The sequence below is a fragment of the Meleagris gallopavo genome, chromosome 12 (assembly GCF_905368555.1).
Source record: "Meleagris gallopavo chromosome 12, MGAL_WU_HG_1.1, whole genome shotgun sequence".
Lineage (NCBI taxonomy): Eukaryota > Metazoa > Chordata > Aves > Galliformes > Phasianidae > Meleagris > Meleagris gallopavo.
In genome coordinates this window covers 824433-849124 of record NC_139415.1, presented here as the reverse complement: position 1 = coordinate 849124, position 24692 = coordinate 824433, and the positions used below count along the sequence as shown (strand labels likewise).

Sequence of the window (24692 nt, the reverse complement as noted above, 5' to 3'; positions counted from 1 at the left end):
AAGTCGTGGAGGTGATCCTCACAGCAGTTGTGATAGCCATTCCAGATCGCGCTGATATTGAGTCCAGAATGAAGAGCCCATAAGTGCTGGCCTCATCAGGAGAGGAGGAAGGTGAGCTCTTCAGCCGCAAGCACACTAGCTTTTATTTTCCCTGCCTCCTGGGCCCCATGAATGAGCATGAAGCGAGCATTCCTGCAGGCGGTGGAGCAGATGATGGCTGAACTGGAGGTGTTAAGATTCAGTCGAAGGAAGCTGCACAGTTTTGGGAACACGGCTCATTTCTGAGCGTTGTTGCTGTCGGTATCACCTGGCGAATTCACTTGTGGTGCAAACGCTCGGCTCCCACGATAAGCATCTCTTTGTGCAGAAGTGCTGTAGGAGGCTCCGGCTCCGGGTCTGCCTTCGCCGAGCCGCTGGATGGGCAGGCGGGTGCTCCGCTCGCACAGAGAAGCGCATTGAGCTCGTTTCCTTCCAAGCCTTGAGCCCCGGCCAGTACAAGCTTTGGTCTCCCCAAGAATTTCAGGAATGCCGTTACTGAGTTTTTCCGCTCAGCGCTGGAACCAACGGCTTCGAGAAGCGGAGTGATGTGAACAGAGCGTAATTTCAGCTCAGCAGTTGTAACTCATTCTGTGGTTTCCTAAGCTGAAGTAGAATATTCTGCCCTGCCGCTGCAGATATGTAGATTAGACGCGCATAAATTGAATTAATAGCACTTTTTTTTTTAATATAGCCTGATAGTTCTGTTAAAGGAATGTGGCGAGCCAAACAAAAATGCATGAAGTTGTGTCAAATTAAACACCGAACTGCCTTCACACACTTCCTGGCCCTTCACCGGCGTGCCTGCGCCATAGAGAAAGCAGCTTTCACAAGGCAGAGAGCTTTCTCATTTATGTGAGCAATAAAGAAAATGACTAAAGGAGTGATATTATGGGCTGTGAGTTCTGTAGGCGTTTGTACTGCAACATGTGGCGTGGTCTGACACATTAATGGACAAAAAGTCACGAAGCTTGTTCCTCATTTAAAAGGTAAACGAGGAAGACTCGCGCAGTTCCCCACACCCACATTCAAAATGTTTTACCCTGCATCCGTACAAAGAGAAACAGGTGAAACCCTCCTGCTGGCATGCAAGGGACTGGGGAACGTGTTGATGTCCAACGTGACTTTAGAAGGGTTTTGTGGTTCGGCTCCCTGTGCAGCACCTCAGGAAGGAGGTGGGCGCTCACTGGGCTGCTTGGATGAAACACTGGAAGGGGGCAGGTGGATCTTCTGGTAATGCTGAAACAGTACTATCATGTCAAAATGCTTATTTGGGGGAAACGAATGCCTGGGATTTAAGCACCGGGATGTGGTTTTGTTCACGAAGAGCTGGGCACAGGGAGGGCGTGAGAGTAAGGGTGAGGATGCTGGGGAAAAGCTCCTGTCTGCAGAGGTGATTTTGGGGGAAAAGGCAGAAAACTAAGTGTGTGACCTGCAAAGCTTGGAAGCCCGTGTATGGGAAGGCTTATTAGTTTCCTGTATGGAATCAGCTTCTCTGCAAGCCCGAGCATCAGCTGCTTGTTTGGCAGGTTTCTGCCGTCGCAGAACTTGTTTTATTCAACTGGTGGAAATTCATATGCAACAGCTTGAGCCGAAACAAATCCATGCGTTCAAACAAGGGGGGAAATTTCATCGTTATTCTGTTAGCAAGCCTTCAGTTTGAGATGTAACACTGCGTGTGATGGGGGATGCTTGAGACCTGGCCGCTCCATGGCCCCGTGCTGTGCTGCATCCCACTGGTGGGAAGGCTGGTGCTCATCCAGCTGCCGGGAATGGGAACATCGCGTGGATACAGGGCTGATGGCATCGAGTGCCTTTCAGAAGGATTTCCTCTCACTTGGCCTATTTTTGGGGGTTTTAGTTGCAAAGTAAAACCTGCAAAGGTCATTTGAGAAGTTGGGGATTATAGATGTAAAGCCCTTTTAATCTTTTCCAATAAATAGCTGAGTAGGAAATAAATCTGTTGGGAGCTCTGGGCTGAACTCTAATATTGAGCCTTAGCACAAAATGTATTTGTAATTGTGATTCAACGTACAGACACAGCTCCTAGAAATTATCCTGTGTATAATTGCCTTAAAGTACTTTTGGCTTAGAAGTAAAGGTGAACAATTACCAAAACAGGTGTAATAAATGAAGCATTAATTGTACCTGGCAGCTGGGCCGTTTCAGTCACCCTGAGCCAGACTACTGAAGTGATGCAGGCACAGTTGCAAACACCAGTTTTCAATTAAGCTGCTTTGAGATGCAGCTCTTAAAGGTTCCCAATGGTTATTGTGCTTAGGGATGGCTTTCTGCATTAGGTGCCTCAATTAGGTGGAGTTTTAATGAAAGCTTTGCGTAGTACAGCCTTAAAGCATTTAGATTTGGGAAAGTATCAGCAACAAATTGAACCAATGGTGTCTGAAATACTGAAAATCCTATGGGTTATGTCTGCATGATGCATGACGTTGTCTAAAACTTGGGTAGCTTTCAAAGTGTTTTTCCCCTAATTCCATTTATGTAATTAAAAAGCAGCTAGCTCATTAAAAGTTAGTCTTGTTGGAACAGTATACTTTTATATCCATTTAAATGAATAAAGTGTAGCCTTAATGCAGAATGTAATAACATCAAATATTAAATCTCTTGTATAGCTGACGCTTCACTTTTCAACAGTGTTTATCTAACCTTTCTGAATCCTAAACTGGAAATGAACGTGGTCCCCAGAAGCTCATCCTGTTATTTTGTAGCTCACTTTCTCCCTGTGTTTTTTATTAATTTATTACAATATTACAGCAGTAGCAAAACCCTGGAGGTGGGATGGTAGTGATGTGCATGTCCATAAGGAAAAGAGGTAGCTTTTCAGATGCAGTGATGCTGTCTCATTCTTTTAACAGGCTTTTGGAAATGCAAAGACAGCACATAACAACAACTCGAGTCGTTTTGGCAAATTTATCCAAGTGAACTACCAGGAGACGGGCACTGTGCGAGGGTGAGTGGCAGTGGGATCCACAGCCTGTATTTTTACTATATGTAAATGTTATGAAAAGGTTGGTTTATCTATGCTGCACATCAAAGCATGAATACACCTGAGATGGATTTAAGCCAGTTCAGTTCTCATTAATCATAACGTCAACTTTATAATTAAGTCAAAATGTAATTTTTTCCTCTTAAGAGAGCAAGCAAGGGCAACGTTTTAGGTAACGTGGGCCATGAGGATGGGTCACGGGGCTGGAGTATGTGATGGGCACAGAGAGGCCAGCAAGCTGGCTTTGGTCAGACTCAGAAACAGAAAGCCAAGGGGGATTTAATTTTGCAGATGCCTAGTAGCTGTTACAGAGAAGACGGAGCCAGATGGTTTAGCACTGCTGCCTGATTCCTCATACACTTCCATCCATACCCTGAAATGTCCCGTGAAGCCAGCCCTGGACCACTTAGGGCACCCTGTGCTGTTGTTAGGAGGTGCTTGTCTCCGCTCTGCTGCCGTAGGGTCTATTTCCAGCCTTACAGCCTGCTTCCACAGCTCCCGGTGAGCTCATCCTGGTGATGGCCACAGCTGGGTGAGGGCTTCTGGGGGACACATCTGGACCTGGATTTCTCTTGGGATTCTTCAGATGACATCACGCCATAGCCAAGTGTCTCACACCAGCCCAAAGGGAGCAGGGCTACCTTAACCCTGCTTTTTGGCTGGGTAATTAGCTCAGCTGGAAAAGCAGAGAGTAGAGTGGCATTCCAGGGGCTGTATAATTTCTGCAGCTAGCTAAGAGATCTCTTGCTGGGACTTTGTTGTTAATTTAGAGAATTGCTTTTACATTTTTCCTTCCCTATTTTCCACCAGAACAGTATTGCACAAATGGGTGCCATTAATTTTTCGAATGAGCTTGGGTACTCTGTGTTCTTTGCAGTCAGGCAGCTGTTTTTTCATCCAACTTTTTATCTGCTGCTCTTTTTCTTTTTTTCCTTTTTCCTTCTATTATTAATTCTGGTGAATAGTTCTCTTAAAAGGATAAGCTTCAATTCTTTTTTAATACCTACTTAAACACAGGGTAACAGAATCCAGCAAATGCCCTAACAGCCTGCTACCTTGGCGTGCTGTGCCAGCTCTGTGATAGTGCCCTTATGGTTTATTGACACTTACCTGCAAATAACGTTGCATTTGCGTGCAGTAGTTCTGAAAATAAGAGAAATTTTTTCTTTAACAAATTCATTTCTTTGGTCTTCATTACGTGATGGGATGAGACTGTGCATGGCCCCAGCAACAGTAAGAAGACATTACAGAATAACTCAGCTGTTCCTTGCATACCAGAGTAGGGTTTTATTCTCCATTGTCTTACAAGGAAGATCACAAGTTCTGTGATTTTTATTTTCTTTTTAATTTTTATTTTTAAATTTAGCTTTTAAGCACATGATCTGCCTGTTCAAATCAGCTATGTCCCCACTTTGTGCATATGATTTTCTTGGTTAATGTAAAGTATAATTTGCAGGCTCGGATCAGAATTTTGCTCTGTTCATGGGCTGAAAATAGCAGTTGGGTATTTGGTTACCAACTGTATGCAGATAATGACCCAAACTCAAAGCGAATTTCGGCTTAAGAGGTGTAATAGCCAAGAGATTTAGGAGCAGCCAACCCCACCCTACAAAATGAAGGCTTTGAAGATATGTTGGAAATCAGTGGAGTATGAGCAAAGGCTTCATTTAAGTGCATTCCCATAAGGCTTTATGAATTTATTATGTCCTGTTCAGAGATAAGTGAGCAGTGGAGGAAGGGCTTTGCAACATGTTGAGTCCTCCTAAGATGATCAAAAGCTTCCACATCTTACATGCTCCTTAAAATTGCAGAAGAGCCAGATGGGAGAGATTTTAATTAAAAGCAACAGTGCACTGCCATAATGTTAAATTTGTGCAGCAGCATGGGGCTGTGTCACAGGTACTGTGAGGATTGTGGGTATTTTGCATGGTGGGATTTGTATGTGAAATTCATGCTCAAGTTTTTGATGATATTAGCTGGTATACCAAGTACAGGTTCTGTGGCATGACTAAATGAGTACTTTGCATGAAGTACTCTCAAAATTTCTTTACTGTTAAGACTGTGAGTAATAATAAGGTAGTTTCTACATAATTGACACCAGTAAATAGAAAGAGAACATTTGAGGGTGTTTACTTTTTTATATTTCAATTTGTTTTCCTTTTCACTGTCCTATTAGAACTGGGAACATACTTATATTCATTTATCACCTTCTCACTAAGCAAAGAACATCCTGCTAGAGCAGCATTCTCCTTACATCTGCCCTGCTCTAAGTAGTGGGTTGGGCCAGATGACCTCCAGAGGACCTTTCCAACCTAAATTATTGCATGCAACTGAGTTTTTTGGGTCTATAATAAGAGCAGAAATCACAGGGGAAGGGATTATGTGTCAAGCGTGGTCGACTAAATCTAGGCTGTCCTGCAGCTGCGTGCCAAGCTGCTGCCCAGTGCTTGGCTGGGACCCAGGGCGTGCTGGTGCCTTGCTCACTGCCACATCTCTTCACTGAGCCTTCAGGGAGCTTCGTGCCTTGGCTTGAGAAGTTGGTAAAACAGGAACTTAAACTTAAAGTTAGACAGAGAGGAGTATCCATAGCTGTCCTCGGCTTCCTCATAGGGAATAAATAAAAAAACTGCCTGGTGCACATCATGTGCCGGAGTAATAGTGCTTACTGCAGCCCTTTCTTTACTCCTCCTGTGCAGCAGGGGAGCCTTGAGGTGGGTGGATGTGCCAGTTCCTGCAGCCTCTCCTAAGCACTGCCCCAAGAGTCATCCCAAACACCTCGGGTACAGCCAGGTTGTTTATTTTTTGGTGAAGGTAGAGGAGAATCACTAAGAATTGCCTCCAGGAGAATTACTCCTGGAAAATGCCTGGCTCTGTCTCCCATCTGAGGGTTATGCTGGGCACCGTGCTGTCCCGGCTCATCCAGAGCTCCTTGGGTTTGCAGCTCGCATGTGGCTGCTGTCAGTGCCACATCACTGTGGGTCGGTGGCTGGAAAAGCCCAGCCTCTGCCTCTGTGTGTCGAGTTACATCATCAACATTGGCAATTACAGCTCTAGTTTCGATGTCCCAATCATTACTAGTTAGCATTGCATGGAGGAAAAAAACCAACAGCAGCAAACATGTCGAGGCTTGTTTTGGCTAGTGAAGTTATTAATATATACATGAAATTAACTCGTCATGGAGGCTAAAATGTCAACGCCAGTAAGAAGCTTCTGCAGTTGTCTGGGTTTTGACCATATCCGCAAGTTAATAACCCAAAGCTTTTGTTGCAAAGTGGCTGTTGGAGAAGGGGGTGATAATTTGGGCATGGAATCCATGGCTAAATCTTAGCTTGCAAACTTGTGCACCCAGATGTGTTTCTGGTTGAAAGAGAGTTTGTGCACAAATATGAGTCTGCAACCAATTTTATTTTGCTGGGTTTGAATTAAATAGGTATCAGAGATTCTCAGTTTCTGTCAAAATTCCCCCCTGCACTCCCTGCCCATAGGCTAACTCATCTGAGATCATGTTTTTCATATCCAAGTTAGTTTTGGCTTTGTATCAAACCAAAAAACCTCAAAAGCCAAACATAATATTGGGCTTGTTCTGCCTAGGAAGAAATTTATATAACTAAGTGAAACAAGGCTGAAGCTTTTTTGGTGTACTAAAACTGCAAAGTCCCAGTAAAGCTGTGTTCATTTAAGTTGAATATTGGGTCAATGAATAATGCTTTTATTTCTTCTTCCAGAGCTTATGTTGAAAAGTATCTGCTGGAAAAGTCCAGGCTCGTCTACCAGGAACACAACGAACGGTAGGTGCCTGTGTTTCACTTGGTTCTGCCTCCTGAATGCGTTGACAGTGCGGCGCTGATGGCTCCAATCCCTGCTTGGGCTGGCAGGGGGATGGGGATTTTCATGCTTCTAACTGTGTGCTTTACAGATAAAGTCTGTATTTATGTTTTGTGCCATGTTGGCTTGGAGGGGAAAGCGGAAACTCTGGCAGCTTTGCTAGGATGTGCTGCACCAGCAAGCAAGCATGCAGGGTGCTCTGCTGATGGGCTGCGAGGCTCCATCTGTGGGAGGTTCTGCACTTCAATGTTGTGGGGACTTAAAGGGTAGAAGCAGTCCTCGTATCACAGAATCACAGAATGACTGAGGCTGGAAGGGACTTCTGGGAGCCATATGATCCAGCCCCCTGCTCGAGCAGGGACTCCTAGAGTGTTGCCCAGGTCTGTGCCCAGATGGATTTTAACATCTCCATAATTGGAGATTCCACACCCAAAAAAGGAGTCCTGATCACATCAAACATTAACTTTTGCCTGAAACAAATCAAAATCATACAAACTCACAAGAAGACCTGCATTGAATCTTCACCAAATGCTCCTGGTGTGGTCATCTTTGGGACTTGATACTCCCTTATGACCAGGAGATGGAGGAGGCTGCACCTGGGTTAGTTGGTAGCACGCTCTGGGTGATGGGGAAGGTGTATCAGAAGCTGCAGGCTCAAAACCAAAATGCTCCTCATTGCACTTTTTACTGTTACAACTTTTATTATTTTTTATTATATAGATTTTTATATATTTCATTCATAATTTTATACTGAAGTCTCTCTAACTTCAGATTTTATTTCTTAAGACACTGTCTGGCCATAGAAGCCTGTTTTTGCCATCTTGCTGCCTGTTTAGGGAGGAATGTACTATCCAGGGAAAAGAAAAGTCATTATTTTATTAACAATCCTTGACTTGTATTTTCCATTGTCTATATGATTAATGCCATACCATTTGTATTCTTACATAGCTTGTAAACTACTTAATATCTAATTTGGGAAAGAATATGATATTTTAATTCTATTTTACAGCTCTTGAAAACATCAGAAGGGCTTCTAGAAAAAGCTAAGATTATATAGACAAGAAATTTAAGCAAACTGTTGCTTCCTAATTGCAATGTATTACTTGTTATGTCTTCTTCAGTAGTTATTATTCCAATTGTAACAAATTGGCTGCTTCTAACTTTCCATCACCTGTTGTATTTCAATTTCTGGCACTTCTGCGTTTCTCTTTTGGGAATAGATGCTGTGTGAGAAGTCTTCTATGATGTTGATGGAGTGTTCCCAAAGTTAGATGGTACAGACTGCCTCAGACTTGACTAATGCACTGTTAGGTGTTGTGATAATTAAGCTTGGTTTCTCTTGGAATAAACGAAAGTTTTGGTTTTAGAAATACTGCTATGCTGTTAGTTTTAAATACGTTGTGGTTGTTTTGAAGCAAAACAGATGAGTATTGCATGGAGTGGTTTTATTATTCAAGTATTCTGAATATTTGAATAGAAATAAAAATTGAAGGTTTTCCATGGAGTTGTAGAACCATAGAATGGCTTCTGTTGGAAGGGGCCGTAAAGCCCCTAGCTAATCTAGATCTCCCCTCTATTAGTTTAAAACTGCTCCCCCTTGTCTTATCATATAAAGTCAGTCTTCCTCCAGCTTATAAGCTCCCCTCGAGGCCTGGAAGGCCGCAGTGAGGTCTCCCCGCAGCCTTCTCTTCCCCAGGCTGAACACCCCCAGCTCCTCAGCCCGTCTCCATAGCAGAGGTGCTGCAGCCCTCGCAGCATCTCCGTGCCCTCCTCTGCCCCGCTCCAGCAGCTCCGCACCCTTCCTGTGCTGGGGGCCCCAGGCCTGGACGCAGCGCTGCAGCTGGGGCCTCACGAGGGCAGAGCAGAGGGGACAGTCCCCTCCCTGCCCGCTGCCACCCCTCTGTTGGTGCAGCCCAGGATGCCGTTGGCTTTCCGGGCCCCAGATGGACACTGCTGCCTCGTGCGTGGCTTTTCAGCCACCGCAGCCACCAAGTCCTTCTCCGCAGTGCTGCTCTCATGAGATCTTCTCACATCTGTGCTCATAGCTGGGATTGCCCCGACCCAAGTGCAGCACCCTCACTTGGCCTTGTTGAACCTCACTGGGTTCACGTGGTCCCACTCTGTGAGCCCGCCCAGGTCCCTCTGGATGGCATCCCTTCCTTCGGTCGTATCCACCGCAGCAGCTCAGTGCCAGCAGCAAACTGATGAGGGTGCACTCAGTCCCACTGTGTCATTGATAAAGATGTTGGAGAGCACCGGTCCCAAGACAGACCCCTGGGGGATACCAGCTGGATAGAGAGCCATTGACCAAACCTCTCTACAGCCATCCATCCAGCTAGTTCTTCATACATTGAACAGTCTACCCTTTAAACAGAGGAGGTATGCTCTCCTTTGCCTGTCTCTTCTGACCAATGTATGTGAGGAGCCCCTCACAAGTTCAGTTCCATCTGCACACCGGCTTTCCCTGATCACATCAGCATCCCTGTATTCTTTCCAGACCAGCCATCCCTGCTTGCACTGCCTGTATATTTCCTTCCTTTCCTTCAGTCTGACCAGCAGCTCCTTGTTCAGCCATGTTGGTAATGATCTTTGTGAGCACCAGGTTGATATCACTTCTCTGGTTGGTCTGTCTAATGCCTGAACCAGGAGTTTGTTGTCGATGGACTCCTGGAGCAGCTCACTGTGTTGCTTTCCCAGCAGATCCCCAGGTGGTTGAAATCCCCCATCAGGATGAGAGCCTGTGAGTGTGACTATTCCTGCAGCTGAAGCAAGGAGGCCTTGTCAGCAGGCTCCTCTCCTTCTGACTGCCTGCATAGACTCTGAACACCAGATGTCCTTTATTGATCTGGTCCATAATTTCAACCCATAAGCTCTCAAACTGACGATGGTCATTTTCAGAGGCAGCTCCTTGCTGTCCATCCACTTTTTAACATCGAGAGCAGCTCCTGCCCCTCCTCCCCCGCCTATCCCTTCTACAAAGCTTGTAGCTCTATCATAGTATTCCAGTTGCACGATTTGTCTCACCATGTTTCCTTGATAGCACTTAGGTCATAGTTTCCTAATTGCAGCGTGGCTTTCATCTCCTCCCGCTTATTTCCCATGCTGCATGCATTGGTATAGAGGCACTTCAGCTGGGCTATCAGCTGCATTACCCTGGAGGGGCTGAATATTTCTATTCTGTTGCACAGAAATGCAGCTGCCAATTTATTACTTCTTTTTGTGGCAATGAATTATTTTTAAAAAGTAAAAAAAATCCTGCACTGCAAATGAGCTTTCTAATTAGTGTATAGGCCTTGCATGTGTTTCTGAAGGAAAACACAATGATGTCAGCCAGGAATTCCTGAAATCTCTTCCTGGAGGTATGCGTCCGTGGATAAAGAGGAGGATCTAGCTTTCCATTACTTGGTTTAATCTCTTGCATCACTGCAAAGTGCTTTCAGGCCATTTCTATACCACTCTCAGTATTAAGCAGTCTAGTTGTTGCACAAGGCCTTAATTTCTATTTATATGATGAATCTACAAAAAACTTCATAAATCAGAGTGTCTTCATCTCCTGCATCAGTGTGAGATTAGACCGATAAGAATAGTGACAGATTGAGCTTGCCTCTCACTCAGAAGGCTTTGGTGACACGGGACTCAGTGACTCTTTTCCAGATTCACATCTTTTTTAGCTTCATATTTTGTTGTTCCATCCCCTAGAATTCTAACTGCATTCAAAGTTGCCCTAATAGCTAAAAACCACATAAACTTTTCCCTGTTTATGTGCTGAAACTGTACACGCAGGTTTGAGCTGGGAAGCTGGAATGTGAAGCTACAAGACTTATATGTGTTTCTCTACTCAATGCTGCAGTCTGTTTTCAAGTTTAACATCTTTTTCTTTGTCACCAGGAACTACCATGTATTTTATTACCTCCTGGCAGGAGCGAGCGAGGAAGAGAGATCAGCATTTCATCTTAAGCAGCCTGAGGAGTATCATTACCTCAACCAGGTGGGATTACTCTACTGGTGGCACTGGCAGTACCTTGCCTTTTCCACCACTGATAAGCATCAGTGTGTGCAGTGATAAATACGTGTCGTTTCAGTGCTCTATAGGCAGCAGTCCGTCACTGTAAATAAATCTGCATTGGCAACCTGAACACTTCTTACTATAAAAAAAAATCAGTATTTCCCATTTGCTGTCCCCTCAGTGGAGTTATGTTGGATAGACAACAGAAGCTACAAGCCAAACAAGGGAGAAACAGTAATGATCTACCTTTGTATGAATGTTTAGGCATTAACATGTGGCTGCTGAGAAGAAGAAAGGAAAAATGTGTGATGCCATTCTGAATGTAGTCCTAATTGTGTCTCTTTATGGCTGGCTGTCAGCATGAGCCTTTAGATTTAACAATAAAAAAGTTTAACGTAAATGAAAACATGGAAACCATTGAAAATGTGGGGGATTCAGAACGTGTGAGATACTGTCAGTGCCAACTCAATTCATACTTCAGGAGATCTGATTTACTTCATGCTTAAGATGCAGTTGTGTGTTGATACTTGTGAACAGAGAATTTAAAGGTTTTTGCTCCCCTCCCCCCCCCCAAAAAAAAATCAATGGCATAGGATGAGATGGAGCAGTAGTTAGGTTCTATGTTGATTTTAACTGTAATTGCAATTCTCTTGGCCTGAAATGTGGTAAGCCATAAAGAGAAATTTAACCTGCAAGTTGGAGAGCAACTCACACGCACTGTGCAACACAAACAGCCTTTGGTCTTTCTAGAAATAGAATTTAATTCTGCAATATTCTGTAAATCACCCAGGGCTCTTTAAAGATGTTTAAAGTGGGCTTTCAAAGCCAAAATGTAGTGTACTATTAATGACTGCCACCCACTCGTAGCAGGACTGGGAAGTTCGCACAAATGAAGAGCATGCTAGGAGCTTTAGGCTTTTGCTCTTCTTGTGCCTCCTGTATCCGTGAGCAGCGCAGAGGTTGGAGGACGTGGTGTGTTCTCTCCCACCATCTGTGCTGCAGTTCTGCAGCTCCAGAGCACCAGGGTAATTTGAGTGGAATGTTTTGTCAGAGTCACAGATTTTGTTGGGCAATCTGATATTTCTCTGTTAGCCTAAAACATTGCCTTTAGTTATAGTCTTTCCTTTTACTTAATAGTATCTTAGAGCTTAGGGTCATTAATATTAAAATTAAATAATGAAATTATGCTGCTGTGGGCAAGTAGGCCACAGAAGGATGCAGAGGTTCATCCAGTGGGTGATGGAAGCAGTCTCTGGGCTCACCTGACCACAGTGTGTGGAGAGCAATGACATTCAGGACTCTCAGCGTTCTGATTATAATCATTTCTCTGCGTTTAGTGTTTGTGTTAGACCAGTGAGTGCTGACAGCTATGGCATAGTGGCTCCTTGAGGTGATTGCCTGGCTTCCTAACAGTGCAGCAACAGCCTTCCCATGTCCTGCAGGCAAAGGACAAAAAGGAAAATAAGGAGGAAGAAGAAGGAAGTCGTAGTGGAAGAATTGGGAGAGAAACTGTGAACATAAAAAGGGGAAAGTACTAAAATGAGGCTTGAGCATTCACAGTAACTTCTTCAGTGCGTCTGAGAGAAATCTCAGCCTTTTAAAATGGGAAGAGAACAAACCCAGTAGTGAACATAAGTATGTAACTAAAATTAAATACTAAAATTTAAAGCTATGCAATACTAAGCCAGACCCCATCTGTGACCCACTGGGTCCTTGAGTTATTTTGTTCCTCCCAGGTTCCTCAATTCACATTGTTATGCAAAATAAAAGTGTATTTTGCATTGCAGATGAGGAATAATCTATTCAGGTACTTCAACAAAATGCTCTGTTGATTGTAAGTGCAGGGAGCAGGTTGGAAAAAAGTTTCTTTCTAAAGCTAATTTCTTAAAATATCTGCTAAGCTTTTTTAGAACATCCCCCTCCCACCAATGATTGGAGTCATCGAGCAACTCGCTGAATGATTTCTGTGCTGTACGTTCATATTTATGCATGCTGAAGTTAGTAATTCGCAGGATCAGATCCTTGTTTTGATAGAATCCACAGCCTCAGTGCCACGTCTGTATTCCTCGCAGGGGCTCTGAGTCCAGAGCCTGGATGAGTCCTCTCAAGTCTTCATTGTCTGACTGGAAAATGACAGGAATTCAAGAGAAGCTGGTGCTTTTTAGTGAAACAGTCACAGTTTTGCAGCATGTGTGTGTGTGTCCGGAGCAAAAGTTGAGAGCCAAAACAGAAATCGGTGCAACTCTGCATAAATAGCTCTTTGGCTGTAGATTAAGCAAAGGTTTTTCCAACCGTGGAAATTCAGTTTGCTTCAATTCATTTAGCTTAGAGCTTGGGAAATCTCCACTTGAAAACACTAGACAGAAATCAGAGCATCATAGATGTGAAATAATTATAAACCTAACTTTATGTTGATAAAATAGATCAGGAATGACTATGCAGAATAATAGTTCTTTTATGTGGGAGGTCAGTATCACTTCCTTTTCTGAAGAGCTGGTGGTGGGAGTTGTGTTGGGTCTGAATGCTACTTACCTGGGTCTGCCTTGCTTTCAGATGACAAAGAAACCCCTCAGACAGAGCTGGGATGAGTATTGCTATGACTCTGAGCCGGTCAGTACGGGTACCCGCGTCCTCGGGGCTGTGCAGGGCTGCTCTTCTTGCTCACTTTTTGGAGAGGCACACTGGGACACGGGCAGAGATGAATGTTAAGCTGTTGCTGATCCTCTCCCCTGCCCTGCATTGGTGTTGCTTGTGTGTTAGCTGGTGGCAATACAGATACACCCTTTCTGTTATCCTTTTTTGCTTATTTCTGTCTGGAAAGCTTCAGCAGCTTGGTTTGGATATGGTCATCTGGTTTTTGCAAATAGTAGCTCCTTTTTGATATACAATTTGTGTGAATTGGCTACTACAGAGTGATTTGTGAGGCAGCAGCTTTGTGGAAATTGAAATGGCTGCCTGATAAAACTGCAAATCAGGCTCTGGAAGCACTAAGAGCTGGCTTGTTTCACATCAGCTTGTTGTGGTTGTAGCAGTGTATCTGCTGTCCAGCTTCCAGGAAAAAAGACGACAAAACCAAACCTGCCCCATCAGCCATCTGGGAGACAATCAAATCCTCCCGTTGCTCAGAATGCAAACAATTCCTCCTCCGAAAATAGTTCTGCTGTCCTTTCCAAATGGATCTATCCAAGAAAGAGATCGTGCTGCTTCGCCCCTTCCCCAGCTCCTTTGCAAGCAAGACAGGGGCTGTGGCTTTGGTCAGTGCTGTGCTTTGTGTTGGTGTGGCCTGCAGATGTGTCCCTGTGATGATCTGTGTTGGTTTGTCTTGCACCACAAAGCATGTTTCCAGCCAGCTGCATGTTGTCCCAGCTAATTCTGCCATGCATGTAGTGGTTGCTGCACCCAGCTAAGAGATCTGGAGGATGAGGTGATGTGGGAAGGAGCTGTTGTTCTCTGTGGCCATATAGGTACCATATGAACAAGGTTTCAACTGCAAACCCATGTTACAAGAGGAGAGGGAGGAGTCTAGCCTCCCAGAGTTCAAAAGCATCAGATATTGTATTGGCATCCTCTTGAGGTCCTATGAGAACATAGGGCTGCTTCCCTGTGTGCCTCAGGATACCAAAATGAGTTGCAAAGACTTGAATTGCTTTAGGAGTGGGTTAGGAAGATCAACTGGAGAAATGCCAGGAAAACCAAACCCTGCTTCGTTTCCTTATTTTGCGTAGGAAAAGCGCATGCCCTTACAGTTGGGCTGTGTGTCTGGTGTCTTACTTTGCGCAGGGTTGCTTTCTGTGCTGCTCATGGTAGATCACGTCCTGGCTTTCGGGATGATTTACTCTTAAGCATCCTCTGGCCTTTTTCCTCCATGAGATGACAACAAAGGCGTAGGGCTGTACCTTATGCACACTTCCAGCTTATAATGAAACCCCATTATATCTTCTTTGAGCTTTTCCCAGAAATCCATGGATTGCTGCAGTTGGCCAGTAGTAAGCAGGGGACTCGTTGCCCTAAAATCAGTGAAACTCTTTGAAATATATATATATATATATATATATATATACACTCCTTAAAATACATATTATTTATACATAAATGCTTTAAAAATACATACATATGTGTATGTATGTATGTATATAAAATCCATTAGGAAACAATACCTAGCACTAGAACTGAAACACTATGGAGCACATCTGCTTTTAAGTAGATAATTTGCAAAAAGGTTTTCCATGTAGACTAATGACTTTGACAATTGTTATGTAAATTGTTCATTAAATGCCTTTGGCAGGGATTGCACTATTTGTGAGTCAGCTGTGGTATTTCACTGTTGCCTTGTTTTGGGTGAACAATGCCAAGAAATGAAATGGGTTCCTGGAATGTGGATGGCCAGTAAAAGTGGCACTTGTCGTCCCTTTAAAAAGTTTTTTAAAAAGCTTGTTTGTAGAATCTGTGGATGCATTTTTTGGTTCTGCAGGACTCCAGGTCCTGCCTTAGTGGGTGTGAAAACTTCTGAAATTACCCACAGCATATTTGTAATGGCTGGGGATGCCAGTCTGCCCACATTTGGGTTGTCCTACTATTTAATAGTAGGTAATAGTGCAGTGGACTAACTTGTAGAAAGTCTCCGTTTAAGTGTTAGTAAATATTTTGAGGTTTAAGACAGCATTTATATTGCATGACAGGCAATAACATAATTTTGAATTGGAGACTGGGGATTTTTTAAGGAAAAAGTATAAAATCTGAGCTATGAATAATCCGTAGGGGACCCAATGTCAGTCAAAGCACGCACGAGGTCCTTGGCTTTAGTAGTTTATTTACTCGTTTAAGGAGGATTAGTTTAACTCTGTTCCCTAAGTATTGGGAAGAATCTGGCTAACTAAATCATTCAGCTGCGACACGTTAACGGCTGGGAGATAGAAGTAGCAGTGGATTCAAATTCCCTATAAAAACATACTGATATTTTGAATAAAGTTCATGAAAAAAATGTGAACCTTTCCCTTTCTTATACAGCATTTCATTCACTGATTACATAGAATTACATACATTTTATTTTGAAGTATTTTAAAACAGAGTTCTTCTTATTTACTTAACAGAGTTCTAACGGGCCAGGACTTAACGTGGAATAAACTGCCTGGAAATGAGCACAGTGTTTTTACTTCACGGCCTTTCTGCATGCTTGTCCACAATTCTGGCCAAATAGTTATCATATTTAAAACTGCACTTTGGTTTGCTGGTAGGCAGACTGTTGGAAAGCTGATTTTCCTAGACAACTTCAGTTTGTGCACTCTTTCCAGTGCTGAAGAAGAAAAAATCTGCCTTGCCTCTAGAGCTAATCGTGGATTTTTACTGCATTGCGTGTGCACTTCTTGCTCTGTCTGCTGTGGTGCTGTGAATTCCCTCTTGCTCTGGAGCAGGGTTCAGAGCAGTATCCAAGGGGCTGGGTGTCAGGGTCAATTAACCACTGTTACTCTGTATCCACATTAGCGAGGCCTCCTGCGTATCTCGTTTCCCAGTGCCAGATTGGAAATGTTCTAGTTGCCGATAAAAGCGTGGAGATCCTGGGATGATATTTATGAAGTGCTGACTTGGCCATCTGGACCTGTTCTGGCCTCAGTTGCAGGACTTAATTTTTCCCTTTGAACCCAGCAGGATTGCTTTTCCGTTGAAGGGGAGGACTTGAAGCACGACTTTGAGCGCCTACAGCTAGCCATGGAGATGGTGGGCTTCCTTCCCAAGACTCGCAGGCAGTGAGTTTATTTTCCATGTTAACAGGAGATTGTATTAATGAATTGTATTACTAGCAAGTATGTTACGTATTTATGTGATAGTAATATATAACATGCAAGTGATCCCTGTGAGATAAGCTAACGTAAATGAATAACCTTTCAGTCTGGTGAGAAGGGTTGATGACACACTGACTGTTCATACAATAAAGGAATACTCACAGTGGCAAGACATAACCAAAATATGCCCTTCCTTAATGTTATTAAGGTGTCTGTGCATGTTGGCAAAAAGTTGGCATTTGGATGTGAACCGTTCAGAATAGTCACACCCTGCGTGCAATGAATCCAGGTCCTAGTTTAATCAGAAAGCCAGTCATCAAATCTAATCCTTCTCCACGCAATTGCCAGTTTTTGGACTCACTTCCAACAGCCCTTCATTCACCAATGCAGTGCAAATGCTGGTTGAAAACCTGGGCTTCTCAGTTGGATTGCAACGCTGTCTTTTGCCAGTTGCAAGGTATTGTGTGCTTTACATCCTTGACTAAACCACAGAGTAATTTCTGCATTGACTGACTCCATTGTTCCAGAGATTTGAGTAGGTTTGAATGAACTTGACAAATATGTTGCTAAAATTAGAAACAGGCTCAGAAAAAAGACGTATTGATAAATGATCTTCAGGGGAGTATTGTTTTTGACATCGTAAGCATTGCTGAAGGGCAACTCAGTAGCTGGAACACAGTGAGAAAGCTGGTGCTTTTCTGAGTAAAATTGTTCAAACAATAATTTAATGAACCCGGTTCCTTTTTCTGAGATCGGGGAGGTTTATGTAGGAACAGGGAATTTTTGCTTTGTGCTAATGGCACTTGAAACCCTATTCATCACCTAGAGGAGATGACATTTAAGCTACATCTACCATTACTTCCTGCTCTTTTAAGCATGGATTTTCTTTCTTTTTAACAAGTTTCTGAGCCAGCCAGCAGTTAGAAATCCTTTACAGTGAAACATTATTTTGCTTTCTGCTCCTCCAGTAAGAGCACCTACCCGAGCATCTTCTTCATACTTTATCCCAGGCACTAACAAATGATGAAATCAATGCTGCTTTCTCTCTGTGCTTTCCACACATAGATAAACCCAAGCGTGCAAACTTTTACTGTCATTCTGTTGTATACATCAGCATATGCCCTTATTTTTCACATCTGTCTGCTTCGCATCAAGAGCACGTTGACATTCTCCTGACAGCATCACGGTGCATCACTGCTCCCTGAACTGCTGCCACTGCATGCACTCAAGACAGATGCTGCAGCATTGAGGAGGGCAGCACAGAACTAAATTGCTTCCCATGTTCTGCCCTGGGCGACTCATTACACAGCAGGAATCAAGTTGCAGTGACAGGTTTTCTAAAGCCTGTGTGCAGGGCAGGGTTGCTTACAGTGAGGTAATTTAATTGGCAGAGGAAGGCAGTGGGTAAGTGTCTGAGTGGAGCAGGATATCTGTGTAAATTCAGGATTTTGATTTACTGAACGATAGCTTTTATTTTATTTCATAAAAGGGTGGTGAGGCAGTGGAACAGGTTGCCCAAGGAGGCTGTGGATGCCCCATCCCTGCAGGCATTCAAGGCCAGGCTGGATGTGACTCTGGGCAGCCTGGGCTGCTGGTTGGTGACCTGCACACAGCAGGGGGTTGGAACTGGGTGAGCACTGTGCTCCTTTGCAACCCAGGCCATTCTGTGATTCTGTGATAATGTAGGACAGGCTCAGAGAGGTGATGCTGTGTTGTCCAGACAGTGGCTGGTGGTGTGGCAAGGAATCAAATGCAATTTCAATGATTGTTAGGTCCCCAGAAGGACAAGTAAAGTACATAGCTGAAGTTAGCTGTGATTTATCCTGAACTTCATTCTTTTTCTTGTTATATGGCCTGCCATTTTGTAACCGTGGGTTTGATTATGTTGAACTTCAGGCTGAGAATCAGGTGACCTGAGTTATTTTTTCGAGTTCAAGAAAATCACAGTGGAATTCTTTTCAAAAAGGCTGAATCAGTGCAAGTTTGGTACTTGCTAAATGAAAAAAAATAATAACAACAATTAAATGAGTGCTAGTTTTAAGCCTCATTTTTGAGAAACTATTGGCAGAAGAGAGGAGACAAGAAAATAAGAGGAAACAGAAAGGTGGCATTGGATGTCTGGAGGTTGAGGGGACTGTGGAAAGGGCAGGATGTGAAGTTCTGGAAGGTATGTACTGAGAACAGTGTTTGAATGAGTTTTTATCACCTCTCAGTGTTCGTGGTGATGGGATCCTGATCAATACCTGACAAAGATTTGCAGCCAGGTTTCACACTGAGCGTGTTGTTTGCTTTTTCAGTGGATTTAAGGAAAACCAGACAAAACCAACAAAGTGAAAATGAGATCTGTCTCTGTTCTTTAGAATTTTCTCTCTCCTGTCTGCAATACTACATCTGGGTAACATCCGTTACAAAAAGAAGACCTATCGAGATGACTCCATCGATATTTGTAATCCTGAAATACTGCCCATCGTGTCAGACCTGCTGGAGGTAAGCCTTTGCTTTCTGTCACTTAACTTTGACAGCTAATGAGCTACCTTTATTTTTATTTCTAGTTTCACTGAAGGGCAGATTGTCTTATGTTTGTGTTTTCCATTAAGGAGTTATGAAGACTTTTTTTATGAGGCCTTAATGTCAAGTTTTTTCTCCCTAGCCATCAGTTCCAGTATAGTTGTATAATTGACTGAAAATAGTGTTTCTGAGATTAAAATTTGAAAGATTGCAAGCAAGTTCTGGATGGGTCTAAAACCTGCCACTCTTCATGGTATTTTCTTCAATTGCTCAGCCATTCAAGAGTTCCCTCACCAGAATTCTCCAATGCTCCTGAAATCTGTTGCAGTAATTGTATAAGAAACTACTGAAGGAACTGTAAGACCATTAGCCCACTCTGTTGTTCCAGGTAGTGGCTGTAGGGGGTTCTGAGTGAAGTCGCAGTGTTTTGTTGTCTGATGTCCCTCTGCCAGCGTCTACAGAGGTTGTGGTGGATATGCTGTAGGTGCATTTCACTCTGTCTCTTTGGTACTCATTTATGGACTTGCATTTATCTAGTTCTGGTTTGAACCTGTTGATGCCATCTGCTGTTTTACTGTGTAAGAGCCTGTACAGAGAGTGCTTTGTCCTCCCTGGATGACTGCTGTACCAGTGTCACTTGGGACAGGTGTCAGTGAGTTGGCACATCTCACCTGACTGATTCCCATCGCATCCAATCTTGCTGGAACAGAGGAGTGTGCTCCATGAGCCCAGCTGCCTTAGATTTCCTACATCCCTCTGAAAAGTCTCTGGATGGTGTGGAAAGTTCACTTCTCCTATTTTCCTGCCAGAAGATAATTTGTTGTCCTTCTGTGTACACGTGGTGCTCTCTCATTCCTTCCCTCGAGCAGCTGTTGTGCTGTCTTACTCCTTGAATTCAGGGGTTGGCACGCACAGATTTTCATAGCACTTCATTAATGCTCTGAATTTAGGAAGGGGAAAGCTTCTGTAAAATACGGGTATAAGCAGCTGGATGCTCTTTGCATCTTGGACTTGCAGACTGCAGAAATAAACAGAAGGAAAATGTGAGTTTGGATAGAATGTCATTGATCTGACCCTGTTAAAAATGGCTGCACTGGTCGCAGCAGGAATGCCAGGTCATTTAAGAAGTAATCACTTTTTGAGAAAGCTTTGAATAAGAGAGTGACTTGAAGATCTGAAAAAGTTCCTGGCTTTGGGTCGTTGCCCTAGCTTTCTTCTGCAAACAAATTCTTCTGCAACATCTGTGTGCTGTAAGGTATTGGGATGTTATTTGCACAAGCACATGTGAAATCATGCGTCAGTTGAGCCAGATGGACCCGACGGTGGCTTTGTGCCATGCACTGGGGCAGCACCAGCATGGGAACCGTGTTCACATATAGGTATGTACAATATATAGAGGAAAAAGAATAAATAAATGAATACATATTTTAACTTCTAGAAAAAAACACTAGAAGCTGGTGTAGCTGAGCAAAACAGTCTACTTCTGTTGCTCTCAGTAAGTCTTTTGCAAGCTAACTGACCATACACAGCACCAAAACTTCTTCATCAGGCATCAGCAGTACAGATGTCAGGTAGGATTTGTAGGAGGTGCTGCTGTGTTTTTTTGTAAGTGGTGTTGCTTGTTCTTCAAATTGCATTTCTTTGGTTCTTTCCCTGTGGAAGTGCAGATGTTGCCTACAAGTGTAAACTTTCTGATGGACTCACTCCTCAGTCAGCTGAAACAAAACAAGTACATTTTCAGGAGAGGCTTGGTTTCTGTTTCTGAAATGTTCCAACTTTGCAGACTTGAATTGCTCTTTTGCCATGTTGATTCAGTTCTGACCAGTACAGATGAATCATTACAGGACAGCCATTGCACTTACCTACTTCGCACTTTCCAGATTGAGTGGAATCTTGTTATCCAGAGATCAGAAATCTCAGTTGAAGCAATTTGATATTTTGCATTTTATCTCACTTCGGTAATAATTTTTTTACTCTTTTTTTTGTGTGTGTGTGTGATCACTGAAAATACAGACTTACTTTTTTCATGCCAGTGTTACTGAAAAGATTTAAAAAGTTGCCAATTCCTTCTCTACATCTTGGCATTACTTACCAAGACTGAAAAATCATCTCAATGACAAATACTTGAATTTCTTTCCATGCAGCCATTGGCTGCTCAGCAGGGCAGTGTGGAGTGTAGAAGAGGATGCAGCTGTCCCTCCTGTGATCTGATACTTACAGGCAAGAAATCTGGGGCTGTTGTGGTTTGTTGTGGTTTTTTCCTTGATGTCTTGCTGGATTTGTTCATTCAGGGGTTTGACTCGGAAAAGAGAAGGAAAAAATCCTCTTGGATTTGGAAGAAGGGCAGCTGAGTGGGCTGCATCTGAGAGCTGCCGAGAAGAAGGGATCCAGGGACCAGATGTACAGCACCAAGGGAGTGGTTGCCTTCCTGGGGAAAGGAACAGCCAGCCTGGCTGAAGTGAAAAAACTGAGCAAAATTAGGCGTGTTTTCCCCCTCCAAAGGGGACGTCTGGCCCGAAGTATCATGAGCTTGCTGCATTGGGACGAGTGGAGCCTTTGAGCCTCTGAGGACAAATCTGGGAGAGTTTCAATAGTCAGTGCAAGAGCACCGAGTAACTTCTTCTTTCACTGAGATACTCAGCCATCGTTTGCATGGAGAGATTTGTCTCCCTGTGAAATGAAGCTGACATGCGGATTTTTGAAGAAATCAGGGAGGAGCTGATGACCTGAGATGCATTTTATTTTTCTTAAATGCTGACAGCCCCTTCTAATACTCTTTTAGTTTATTAAAACATCCAGAGCGGCGTTTGTTGAAAAAGCAAACTGCAGTGTAGGGTTTTGGCCAGCCTCTGTGGATCATTGTTTCATTTACTGTAAGAGCTCGATTCCTTTTCTCAAGCATAGACATAGCGTGTGGATTATGTGAGGCTTTTGGCAGGTTTCTCTCGGCCTTTGTTGAAACTGCTGAAATACAGCGCTGTGGCGTGATGTCAGTGCTGCCTGATGGATCGAGCAGACCTGGAAGGCTCCACAGGCAGCGAAATTATGGCAGGCAGAGGGAGAGATCCTCCTCAGAAACCAAGGATTGTGTAAAACTCTCCTGGGGAAAAACCTGGAAGCGCTCCTTCGTGGGTTTATTGGTATCCATCTCTTCTCTGCAGTCCAAACTGAAAAGTCCTCCCGCCCCTCCACGTGGACGTGGGACTGCAGGGTTTTGTGTCTGGATGTGGAACTCATCCCTGAGCCTATTTCAGCTCGAGGAGCTCAGAGCTCGAAGCTGAGCTGAAGCTTTGCAGGTCAGCAGGGATCCGTGCCTTTATTAAATGCAGTGGTACAACTGTGACTTCCTAAGCATGATTAACAAAAATGATCTCCTAGAAATTATCTGCTGCCAGCTCACCAGAAAGGAGACTATTTTTTCCCTTAGAAGAGCAAGAATACTTTTGTGTGTGTTTACTAGTGGTGGAAATTATTTCCATGGCAAGCATCCAGTAGGGAAGGCAAGTTTTGTCTTTGCAGTTTTACATCCAGTTGTTAGACTTAGATAACCAGCCTCAGTGCAGACAGTGGTAAATAAAAGTTATGAAGTGACCAAAGTAAGTTTTGCCATGGCTCTTTTGCATTGACCATGTTGACTCTTGCAGCCAGCATCCACAGGAAACTGCTGAAGCTTATCTTCTACCAAAAAATGATCTGTGTCAGCTCAGAAAAATCCCTCAGACAACGTGCTCCTTGTGCGATAAGCATCTCAGCCAGCACGAGCTGGGGTGAAAAGGAGCTCCAGCCTTCCTTTCTGCATCTGCTCTCAGGTTAAAGGTTGGGTGTGAAGCTGTGAGCCAGGACTCCAGTCAGGTAACTTAGTTTGCTTAAAAGAAAGCCAGAATCAAAAGTTCAGCTCTTGTTCAAGAAGGAAGCCCATCCTGTCAGTGACTGAATTTCATTTCTCTTACTCCACACCAAGCAGCTTTTCAGTAAGCTCTAAACATCACAGTTCAGTTCTCAAAGACAGAAGCAGCTCATCTCCTGTGGACACAGTGAGTCAAATAGCTCCATGCTGTGACCTTCAGTTAAAACTTGAATAGCTCAGCTGTGCTCATCATCAAGTGTTGGCTTTCAGCAGTGGTGCAGCAAGCAAACCATGCTCTGCTGGGCGTTAGCTGTGGGCAGATCTTCAGGATTGTCTTCTGGAGCTGAATGTCCCATCCTTGCCAAGTGTGTTTTGGTATGGAGAGACCCCTGAAGGTGTGCACGCAGCAGGCATGGGGCGGAGGAAGCACATCTGCAGGTCTCATCCAGCAAGAGAGCATGGGGAAGAGAAAGCTCTGGAGAGCAGCAGCAGCAGATGGGCAGGGGGAAGGGTGCGGGTAGCTGTGCAAACCATTCAGAACTGTTTGCTGACAAATGCAGGACTTGGAAGTGTTTAGGCTGTTTAGTCTGGGCACCAGGAGTATTGCATTGGCCTGTTTTGATTCGTAACCATCTGATACACTTTTGCCTACTGCTTTTTTTTTTTTTTTTTAGTTTAAAAATCGCCAGCCTGCAGGCTCAGGGTTTGCAGCAGTCCTGCCTCGCTCCTACTTCAGCGCATTTGGACAAGGCAAAACTCACTTTTGTTCCAGGCTTTGCAATTGAGGGGTGTCAGCTGATGTCCTGCAGTTGCGAGCTGCTGAAAAAATTGTCCACGTGTGGCTTTTGGCTGCCTGCTTTAGCCAGCAAGTGACCCCGCTGCGTTTGCTGGGAACATGAAGAAGGGTTATTCTTTCCCCCAGACACTATTTGGAAAAGCAGGCTGGAAGCTCGAGGATAGGACTGAAGACAAGTGAGGTTAATCTCGAGGTGCTGACGTTTGATTTCTTATGATATGGGAGCTGTTGGTAGATGAGGGCTGCATACAGGTGAGATGGTGTTTGTTGCTGCTCACGCTAAGGTGAGGTGTTCTTGTTGCTGGGAATTGCAGGAAAGGTCAGATGTGTAAAAATGCATTGGAGTGTATTGGGGAAACTCCCGTGGCAGCAATTCTGATGGAAAGAAATGAAAAGTTTTGTTCAGAGTTGTGTCGTTATTGCAATGTTTTTTGAGATTTGGCTCAACTGGCTTATTTGCATTGCTCTCAGTTATAAATATTGGGTTAAACAAAGAAGTCAAAGTACATAAACTTCTAAACTTCCCACCGTCCATCTAAAATCATAAACGGATGTACTAGAGACTAAGAGAGTAAAATATGGCCTAGAATGATTTCAGAAGCATGGATTTGGTGCTCCTAGCCTGCAGCAGAGATGCTGTGAACAGGTGTGGGTTCTGATGCTGTTGGGTTATTGCAAGCAGCTTGTGCACCCTGTGCTGTGTCTGCAGGTCAGAGCCCTAACTCCTGCCTCAAAGATCTTCAGCAAGGCAAAGAATTCCTTGTTTGACATTGAAATTTCACAAAGAGGAGTAAATGTCTCCAAGTATTTAGGTCTTACGTATGAGCATAACATCTATTTTGGTAGAAAGGGAATGCTTTGGGATTTCTCCAAAGATGAAAATAACAGGG

The 24692-nt window shown here is 43.8% G+C and overlaps 1 protein-coding gene across 10 annotated transcripts in view; it reads left to right on the top strand.

Annotated features, from left to right (window-relative positions):
* Positions 1-24692, top strand: part of MYO9A (myosin IXA) — a 166143-nt gene that overhangs the window by 49996 nt on the left and 91455 nt on the right. For 6 of the 10 annotated variants that reach the window (XM_085234314.1, XM_085234316.1, XM_085234310.1 and 3 more), the window contains exons 3-8: positions 2910-3004; positions 6766-6828; positions 10754-10853; positions 13425-13481; positions 16515-16615; positions 19012-19138. In XM_085234314.1, coding sequence (XP_085090440.1) covers positions 2910-3004; positions 6766-6828; positions 10754-10853; positions 13425-13481; positions 16515-16615; positions 19012-19138 — 543 coding nt within the window. The remainder of the gene's footprint in view (positions 1-2909; positions 3005-6765; positions 6829-10753; positions 10854-13424; positions 13482-16514; positions 16616-19011; positions 19139-24692) is intronic. The other 4 variants (XM_085234311.1, XM_085234309.1, XM_085234313.1 and 1 more) reach the window with 3 other exon arrangements.